Genomic DNA, 9540 nt, shown 5'->3' on the forward strand with positions numbered 1-9540 from the left:
GGCGATTCTTGGGGTGCCCATTGAAGGCAGACGGTTGCGCTCACACTCTTTTATTGAAAGCTTGTTTTTTTCACACAATTCCCTCCCCACATTTTCCTTTTTTCCCCTTCATCATTAAAAAAACAATTATTTACAGGCTGAACATCTATTTACAGGGTAGGTTAGCTCCAGCGTCCGAGCAGGGCAAATCACAGCCCCGGGGCTAGCTCCACAAAGTGCCCTCCAGTGCCTGCATGCTCATTGGCTCCGTCTTCGCCACCTCGAAGAAGACCCTGCAAGCAGAGGCCGGAGGGTGTCAGCAGACGAAAGCGGAGGGCAGGGGGTCGACACCCCCAGGAGAAAAGGAGGGGCCAAGTGCTCCCCTCCCCATTCAGCCTTGTTGGCTTCACCCAGTTGGAAAAGACAGGTTAAGGTGGAAGACCCAATTGCGGCGTGGGGTTGGGCGGATAGATTGCTTATCAGATGCTGACACCTTCCCCCAAATCTCTTGGGGGGGGGGCAGAACCTCTTCTTCCCTTGCCCCACTATCAGAAGAGGGAGGGACCAGAGGAAGCACTCACCGATGGGAGTATTTGTTGCGCACAGCCCTGAGCCGGTCATCCTGGCCGCAAATCAGCAGGAAGTTGAGCCTCCTGACCAGAGGGAGAAGGTCCGGCACTCGGTAGCCACTGTAATACTCCAACGTTGGGCTCTGCCAAGCCATAAGGGAAGAGCTGCACTGGGGGGAGGGGCACAGGAGGGGACCCAGCCCCAGACACTGCTCCCCCTTCTCACTTGCCCAGTTTTGGCCATAATCCTCATTTATTTCTGATTCCTCCGCTCCCCCAGGAGAGCCACAAAGTGAAAGCAGCCCCCTCCCCTTTTGCTGGGCATGGCTCTGCCCGTTTCCTCCCCCCTGCACACATCTCTCCTTTGGTGACAGGAGGGCGATCCTCACCCATCCACTGAGGTTCTTCATCTTGAGGGCCAGCAGGAGGCAGCTGGCAGCCAGGCGGGAAGCCCCTTCCTGCACAAAGGTGTAGTCCTGCAGGGTCAGCTCGCAGAGGAAACGGGCCAAGGTCAGGGTCTCCATTGTAGCCCGGGCACACTGGAAGGAACAGGTGTGTGAGAAAGGCACGGAGGGCCCCCCCAAGAAGCACCTGGTGCCCCTCTGCCCCATTTGCGGGGCTCTCTCTTAGCCAGCTGGGCAAAGGGCAGCTTCCGATGCCCACAAGCAGATCCCTTTTTCTGCTTCAGCCTCCCAGGCCCATCATCCCCTACTGACCTTGGCAAACCGCCGCAGGAAGCGGTAGGCGATGGGGATGTTGACGTCAAAGTGGAGGGTCTGCAGAATGCTCATCTCCATGGCCAGCAGCTCCTCCCGCTGGTAGGCATCGTCACAGATGTACAGGAAGTCATCCACGCAGGGGGGGCAGCGCTCCTGCAGAGAGGAAGCTCTAGCAGAAGATTGGGGGCTGCCCGGGAAGGGGATTGTTTGGTCTTCTCAAAAAGGGTTTGCCACCTTCCCTGGGACGAAACCCCTGGTGCTGGCCCACCCCATTTAATTCCTTCTTGGCTGATTTTTGGGGGGGGGAGGGATTTGGGGGAGGGAGTGCCTGGAGGTTGCGCTCAGGAGGACAACACACTAGGCGGTGCTTTCAAATGCTCTGTAGTCAGGACCCACTAATGTCCAGAAAAAATCATTAAACATACTAAAACACACACGTCCCATTTCCACCTTCAGAGCATTCCCTCCATCGTTTTAAGAGGCATTGCAAAGTAATGATTGCAGCAAAGAACAAAGGCCCAAAGTAAATATCTCGGATGTGGTAGCACCGAAGCAGGTACCCAGTTCAGACAGGCAGGTCTGGGGTGACTGGAGCAGACTTAGGGGGCTCCAGACCCCCCCTGGACAATCTCTGCTCCAGAAGCTTGGGAAGGTGTCCTCTCCACGCTGGGCTTCTCGAGTAACATGGAAGCAAACACACCAAGCGAGGACAATGCCTCTCCTGACCCACTGCTATGGGGGCTCACCTCAAACTTGGAGGCAATGAGGATGGCGGTGGAGCCAATCAACTGCAGCTTGTCCCTCATGGCCCCCACCTGAACCAGGTAGTGGTCCATCAGCTTGACCGCCAAATAGAGGGTCTCGTGGGTGAGCTCAAAGTTCTCCTGCAGGTGCAAAGGGGTGTTGAGTCTAGCCTGCCTGCTGTAAGGCAACTTCGATGGCCAAACTTCTCCTCCCTCTCAAGGCCCAGAACCCCCTTTCAGGGCCCAGCAGGAGACCCTCAATCACCACACAAGCAGCTCAAGGCGGCTGGGAGGGACTCCTGCCAAGTCACCCCCACCCAGCCCTCTTCCTACAGGGCCTCCCTCCCACCCAACCTCACCTGCACCTCCACCATCCAGTCCACCAGGATGGCCCGCATGTCCATGGTGATGTCAGGCTGGCTCTTCATGTAATCCGGGAGCAGGAAGCCCTTCTGCAAAAGGACACTGTTGCTGAGGGAGGGAAATCCCCCAGGAGCGCCTCTGCCCAAGTGGGCTCAAGAGGGCCAAAGGCCACAGTGGGCTTTCATGTCCGCCCCCTTCTCCAGCCGGCCCAGTGGAACTGAATCCAGAATCTGGAGTGGTGCAAGAAGGGCAACCCTCCCCTGGGCATCGGCAGGCACCTCTCGCTCCTGCATGTACTCGAAGATGTCCTTGGCATACTCGGCGTTGGCATAGGGGTCGTCCAGCTGCCCCTTGTCAATGTCCTCAACTGGAGCCACCTGGAGAAGAGAGACTTCTTTAAACATTGCCCTGCTTAGTGGGTAGGATGGAGGGCAGGAACCACCTTTGCCCTAAAGTGGAGGGGAGCCCTTGGCATGCAGCCTATAATACCCTGCTTTCCACAAGCGCCCACTCCCCCCCACATTTTCAGGGTCAACCACAAGGCAAAGACCGAGTCTCAGGCTGTCAATATAGCCCCAGCCCCCCCCCCAGGAATGATGCCCTGAGCCCTGTGTCCAAGGTGCCAGGACTTCTGGCCCCCAGGGGAGCCATGTGCTCCAGAGGCAGGCCCTGCCAGAGGGAACCACAAATGCTTTCCTACCAGGCCTGCTGGTGCCACCACCACTACCAGTGGGTCAACTTGCTCCTCTCCGAGGCCATCGTTGACCACATGGCTCAGCTTAGCCGGACTTTCCTCAGAGGGTGCTTTGTCCAGGGACCTGTAAGAGACCAGCTGGGGTTAGAAATTGGGGCAGGCTGGAGACAATCTCCAGACTGGTAGGAATTGGCTCCTGAGGATCCCCGGCCTCCCCGTTTCAATTAACAACACCCTGGCACAGCCAAATCGAGCTCTGCCAAAGTTCAGGGTGAGAACTTTGGGGTTGCGGTCAGGCTGAGAATGCAAGGGCAGCTGTGCCAGCATGGTTCTTGTTTAAAGAGGGCACTCATGTTGCCCTCCTTGCACAAATGCACCTTGAAGCCACCAGAGACCGAAGGATGCCATGGGGACACTGGCCCACTCAGGAAAGTCACATGGGCAGGGGAGGCAGCACCACAGCCCTCACTTCTTCAGGTTGATCTCATTCTTCTTGGCCACATTCAGTGCAGTGGAGGCCTTTTTGGGAATCATCTTCTCGGGCTCCTTCCTCCCCGCAAAGCCCTGGGCCTTGTGAGCCTGTAAGGGGAGACCCAGAGAAGCTGCTGAGCACTGCCCCAGACCAAGCGGGTGCTTGCTTGGAATTCACGTCCCAGAACTGCTGAGCGATCAAAGGCAGCAGGAGCAGCTGGCAAGCGACAACTGCATGGCCAGCAGTCTGCGGGCAACACACAAGAACCCATTCTTACATTGGTGATATCGCCAAAGGCTGATCGCTTCCTGGGTGCCCCCTGGGGTGACGAGGGGGATCGTTTTGCCTGAGAAATCTCCTAGAATCGAAGAGGAACAGGAGGTCACTCAGTCCAGTGTGTGGCTCTCCTCTGGGCATACTATCTGGAAAGCAGAGCCGCCTGGCCTCTTCAGAGCACAATGTGACTGAGGCCAAAGGCAAATTTCCTCTAAAGAGGCGCCCTCCACGGAGTGACAATTGCTTTTGCAGGGGTGGAATTTCTGACCCAACACGCGCGCACACATGCATGCACACATGTATGCGGTTGATGCGCCTGTTGTCTGGGGGTGGACTCTGCTCACCTTTTCCGTTTGCACATTTTCCACCCCTGGTCCTCGGCCAGGACGGGCCTGCTTGCTACCCAAGGCCTTGGAGCTGCGCGCAGGGGGCATCGTTTCAGCTGAGGGTCTCCCGGCGCAGGGCTGCAGGAGGGAGAGAGAGAAACAGGCTGGGACAGGAAGCGCTGCTTCTCCCGCGGGGCAGCTCTGACAAGGAATTTCTTCCTCGCTTCTCCCGACGGGCCTCCATACAGCTACTTCGGGGGAACTGGGACACCCGGGGAGGGGCAGACGACGTCCGGACGCCTTCTCTCGGTGGGCCAAGGGAGGAGATCCGAGACCCGGCCTGACCACCCGAGGCCCAGCAGCGTGGCGGTGCTCAGGGAGGCGAAAAGGAAGGGCTCCCGCCGGCTGAAAGCGGCCCTTCTGGTCCCCCGCCAGCAAAATTCACCTGGAGCTGAAGCCGCTGCGAAAACACGCCGCCGCCGCCGCCTCGTTCTTCTTCGCTGCAGAAAATGCGAATTTGAAAATTGCTACATTTGTAAAGAGCGGACATCATTGGCCCCGCGGCAGCCAATCCCGGAGCCGGAGAGAATGCAGTTGCTAAGGGCGGGGCCCAAGGATTTTTTAAAAACGGACCCACGTAACCAATGGGAAAGGGGAGGAGGTGTAGCTCCGCCCCCAAAAGGGCGGGGTTCCCAGAGAACAGGAGGCGGAGGGAGGGCGGAACGTTCCTGGCCTTAAAGGGCCGGGAGCCCGGACAATGACAGCGCGAAGCTCGGGGCTCTCGGAGCCCGGACCGGCCAGCGGAGGCAGCCCGGCTCAGCTGCGGGGGAGGCGCTCGCGTCGCCCAGCTGCGGTTCTCTTCCGGCGAGGGCAGCGCTGCCCAGACCAGGAGCCTGCCTGTGCGCTCCGTCCGTTCGAGCCGCGGCTGCCCGTGGAAAGCCGGCAAGCTACCGCCGGCGCCCACGCGGGGACTCCCGACGGCCCGCGTCCCCCGCAGGAGCCGCGCGCAGGAGCCAACCGAGAGGAGCAGGAGAAGGGCGGTCTGCGGTCCGCGCGAGGCTCTTTCGCACTCCGTGTGGGGCGGCGCTATTGAACGCTCGTTTTCCGCCTTGCTCCGTGGTCAGAAGTGCCAGGCGAGGAACTTGCAAATCATGCATTTTTAAAACGCAACAATATTATTGTTGTTTTAGGTTTTTAACCCAGCCTTACTGATTAGGATACAAAACTACTTTTCAGATTTCAAAACATATTGAAGGTTCCTAGGTGCCTGTCAGCCTAGCAATTCAGCAACATTTGCAGGATTATTCCAAAACAGCATTTTGCCCTCTAACATTCCTTTCAGCTGCAAACAATTTTATCATCGTTTCTGGAGAAGGAAAAAGATCCTTCTCTGTAGCCCTGACTTTCTTCCTGGTAGATGATAAAATGTCCTGGGTCAGGTCAGGATGACATCTGATTAATCGGATTGGTTCTACTGTGGGGCAATGCCAGGCAAAATGCAGCTAGGAGGGAAATAAATTAAGATTTATCATCTTTACCATTGACCCAAACCCAGCCAGGATGCAGACAGGGTAGGTCCCTGTTTTTAATCTGCAGAATTTAACCAGAAGGCAAGAAGCCCAACGTGATTGGCAGGATATATCAGAGTTGCCCAATGCTGTGGCTTTTTGCAGGCCGGCCTGTGCAGATCTGGGGCTGCATTTCCTTTTCCCTCCCCAGGGAAGATTTTCTCTTCATCAGCACCCGGCGAGGATTAGCCCTAGCAATAGCCTTTTCTCACCTTATTCATTTTAAAAGTATGTGTGCTGTGCTTCCATCCTAAAAAGGGATCAAATGTTATATATGACTAGTGCCCCTGAATATGCATTCTAAATATTTGTGAACTTGGCCAAGTTCCCCCTCTCTGGCTGGATTCAAGGCAAGGCCAACCTTTCAAGCAGATGTTCCTGCAGAAGTTTCCTTTGGTGGGCAGGTGCAAGGGGTAGAAATCCAGGCATCCTGGTAGTTTTGCACTTCCTGAGCCTCCCTGCCACACATTGGGTGCATTTTCCAATTAGCTCTCCACCACCCCTCAGGTCCCCTCTTGCTGGCTTTGTGGTCATATAGGAACCAGCCAGGTTCGTGAGATTTGGCAGACTGGAAAATGAAGAAAAAAAACAAGGAATTGCCACCTTCTGGGGAAGAATATCTCTGCCAACCACCCAAAACTTCCAGGTGGCCTTTCACAGCCACCTTTGCCTGGGTGACAAAGTTGTTTGTCTTCCCAGCGAGAATGACGTTCGCCCAGAAATGGAAAAATAGTGAAATACCTGACGAGAGTGAAGTGATAAATAAAATTTGGGAGTGTGCAGAAATGGACAGGTTAACTATGGAAATTAAAAATAAAGATCAGTCAGATTATTACAAAATTTGGAATACGTTTTACCTATGATGGGAACAAAAAGAAAGGTCTAAATAGAGATATACAGGATGCTGATTTCACACATTATTAGAATAAGATGGTTGATAAGATCAAATATTGTATAATTGTATATAAATGATATGTACATAAAATGTATATATCTGTATAAAATACAAAAATTATGTAGACAAGAAGGAATGTCAGACCGTTAACACTTTGTCCAAAGTTTTAAATAATAAAATTTGCAATAATTTGTTTTTAAAAAAAGTTGTTTGCCTTCCCAGAACAGCTGCAGTTGTGGAACTCAGTTGCTATAGAAGTGATTTTGAATGTGGCCCCCAGCACTGTGTGTGTGTGTGTGTGTATCAGACTGCCTGCACCCCATAAAGTGCTTAGAAAGTTCTTTCCCAGTTTTGCTGAGTTAATTATTTCAGTTGTTCAGCCAACTTGCTGAGTGGTTCTGATGCAGGAGGGCAGCTGGCCAAGTTCTACAAGGGGGTCTTCAGAGCAGACCTGAGCAGGTGCCCCTACTGACTCTGTCCTCCCACACAGAAGGGGGGGGCTTCTCTCAAAGCTGCCTTGGAGTGGAGAGGAGGAGCCTCTCTGAAGATGAAAGGGGATGGAGGCTGAAAAAGCTTTCCTATCCAGGCCAGTCTAAGCCAAAGGGACGTGCCTAGACTTTCAAATAAGTGGGGTGTGGGGCAGGGGGCAGAGGATGACAAACTCATGAGCCAGCAAGGCCATCTGGAGAAAAAGCAGCTGGGAAGTTGGTGTGTGCAGAGCAGGAGGAAGAGAAAACCAAGCAATTAGAGACCCTCAAGGAGTCCCCTTGTTCTAATGCCTGCCTGCCTGCCTGCCTAGAGGTGGCCCCTACAATACCACATGGTCCGCAACGCAGTTGTTTGAGTCCTCTTGGCCTGCATGGGCCTTTGCCTCAGCACCGAGTGCCAGCTCTTGAACTAGAGGTAGGGGCGATGGGTCAGCATCTCTTTAGATGTCCCAGAGGCTTTATGTTGCTTTCCACAGAAGGTAAAGGTGGGGACCCAATCTGATGACCCCCTTTGTTTTCTGAATAGGGACCCAACCTGATCCAGACATGGGCGGGGGTGGGGGAAGCTCCTATTGCTAGGCTCCTGAGCCTGCCCTTCTGCTGAGCTGGGGCCGGAGGAGACAACCAGGAAACGCTCTACTCTCTTCCTGGACTGGACTTTGGCTCTGGTGAGTGGAAGCATCCGCTGAACTCCTCCTGAGGGGAGCGAAGTAGCTAAACATCTGGATCAAATAATGGCCGCCTTGCATTCCAGACTATCTTATGCAAGCATTTTCTTGTTAGATGACCAGGCCAAACAAGCCAGCCAGCCAGGGGCCTCTCTTCCTCTGCAGCTCCCAGCCAGGCAGCACCTCGGCTCCTGGTCCCTCTTGCCAAGGCCTCCCTGAGTGGATAGTTGGTTCCAGATTTCCTTGCCTGGGAATCCCTTGCAGGCAGCCTCCCCACCCCCCGCCAAACTAGAGAGCAACCTCCTTCAATGCTGCCTCTGCTCCAACAGCAAAATGTGTCTCTAATGGTTCCAGGATTCCCTGGGGTTAAGCCCTCTTTGAAAAAGAGCTCATTTGCACACATTTCCCTTCATCCAGATATGGCAGTCCTCACCCAGCCCCCAGTCACAACTGCAGCAGCTCCCCTGCTTTTCCTCCCACCCTCTGAAAACAGGGTGCTTGACAGGCCCTCCTTTCCACCAGACCCCCAGAAGACAGGAGTTGAGCAGAGGCTCACCAGCCTCTTCTCTTGGGGTCTTCAGAGGAGAGCCCTCCCAGAGGTTTGTCGTGGAGTGGTTTTTCTCCTCCTGATGGGAGGAAAGGGTGGCTGAGAGAGCAGCTCTCTTGCCTGAGTGCTGCCTCCATGACCTGAACAGGACTCTCTTCCTCGTGGAGAATAATAAAATAATAATAATAATAATAATAATAATAATAATAATAATAATAATAATAACAACAACAACAACGATGATGATGTTGAAAGGGACCTTGGAGGTCTTCTAGTCCAAACCCCTACCCAGGCAGGAAACCCTATACCATTTCAGACAAATGACTGTCCAGTCTCTTCTTAAAATGATGGGGCTGCTCTGCATTGCCTTCCTCCTTGGCCTGCACATTTTACCCTGATGGGCTGAGAGCAAAATGTCTCCTGGGCTCTGTATTCTGCTTGCCTCCCCTCGCCTGCTGGTTACACACAGGCCTAGAGATGAAGCCCTCCTGGGTCTGGGTGCTTTGAAACTGCAAGAGGCACATAGTGAAATCTACGTACAAGCAAGCGTTGGTAGCCAAGGTCATGCTCTCGATCTGCCTGGGCAGCTTCAAGGCTACTTGGAAGATTGATGGGTTAGCCCAGGCACCAAGAATAGCCATGCGGTTCTGTTCACATGTGCCCAGCATCCTTGCTGTAAATCATACTGGATCCTTGAGAGCACCCCCCCTTCCCCTCCCACACACATTCACTGCACTTCAGGATGACAATGAAATGAAATTCCTTTTGTGGTTTTTCCCAAGAAGAAAATATTGAAAACATTTCAGACTGGGACAGTTTTGGCTCTACAGATTTTGCACTCCTTCCCAGAAATGTGCAGGCAGCCCTGAGCAGAAGACTTCCTGGCGATGTGTGGGAAGCTCCATTTGGCCTGGCTGGAAAAGCTGACTGCCTTCTTCCCCTCGGGCCCAAGAGCAGAATCCCAGGAAGAGCTGCAAGTTCAGGCAGGTGGAGCAGGGAATTCCAGCATTCCTCCCAAGAGCAAACGAGGGTCTGCAGAGGGGAGTCTTACCCACACAGCCTTATTAGATGTGTGTGTGGCTGCAGGGGGGTGGTGGTGGAATGATTCTTTTAACAATGACCTTATCTACTTGTACTCTTGGATCAGTTCTACTGACATGACATGAAATTAAATTATATTTTTTGAATCCCTCCTCCCCTCCCACCAAAAGTGTTCTTTGCCAAAGGCAGACT

The 9540-nt window shown here is 53.8% G+C and overlaps 1 protein-coding gene across 1 annotated transcript; it reads right to left on the reverse strand.

Annotated features, from left to right (window-relative positions):
* Window positions 1–133: 133 nt before the first annotated feature.
* CCNB3 (cyclin B3) lies at window positions 134–4249 on the reverse strand (the record flags this gene model as incomplete). The annotated part of the gene is made up of 11 exons (XM_081336873.1): window positions 134–272; window positions 561–691; window positions 938–1087; window positions 1265–1420; window positions 2014–2151; window positions 2370–2462; window positions 2652–2750; window positions 3074–3191; window positions 3537–3646; window positions 3817–3897; window positions 4160–4249. The coding sequence occupies 11 exons, from the start codon at window positions 4247–4249 to the stop codon at window positions 203–205; spliced, it is 1236 nt and encodes a 411-aa protein (XP_081192999.1). The 3' UTR covers window positions 134–202.
* Window positions 4250–9540: the final 5291 nt, after the last annotated feature.

The sequence above is a fragment of the Vipera berus genome, assembly GCF_964194415.1.
Source record: "Vipera berus genome assembly, chromosome: 11".
Taxonomy (NCBI): domain Eukaryota; kingdom Metazoa; phylum Chordata; class Lepidosauria; order Squamata; family Viperidae; genus Vipera; species Vipera berus.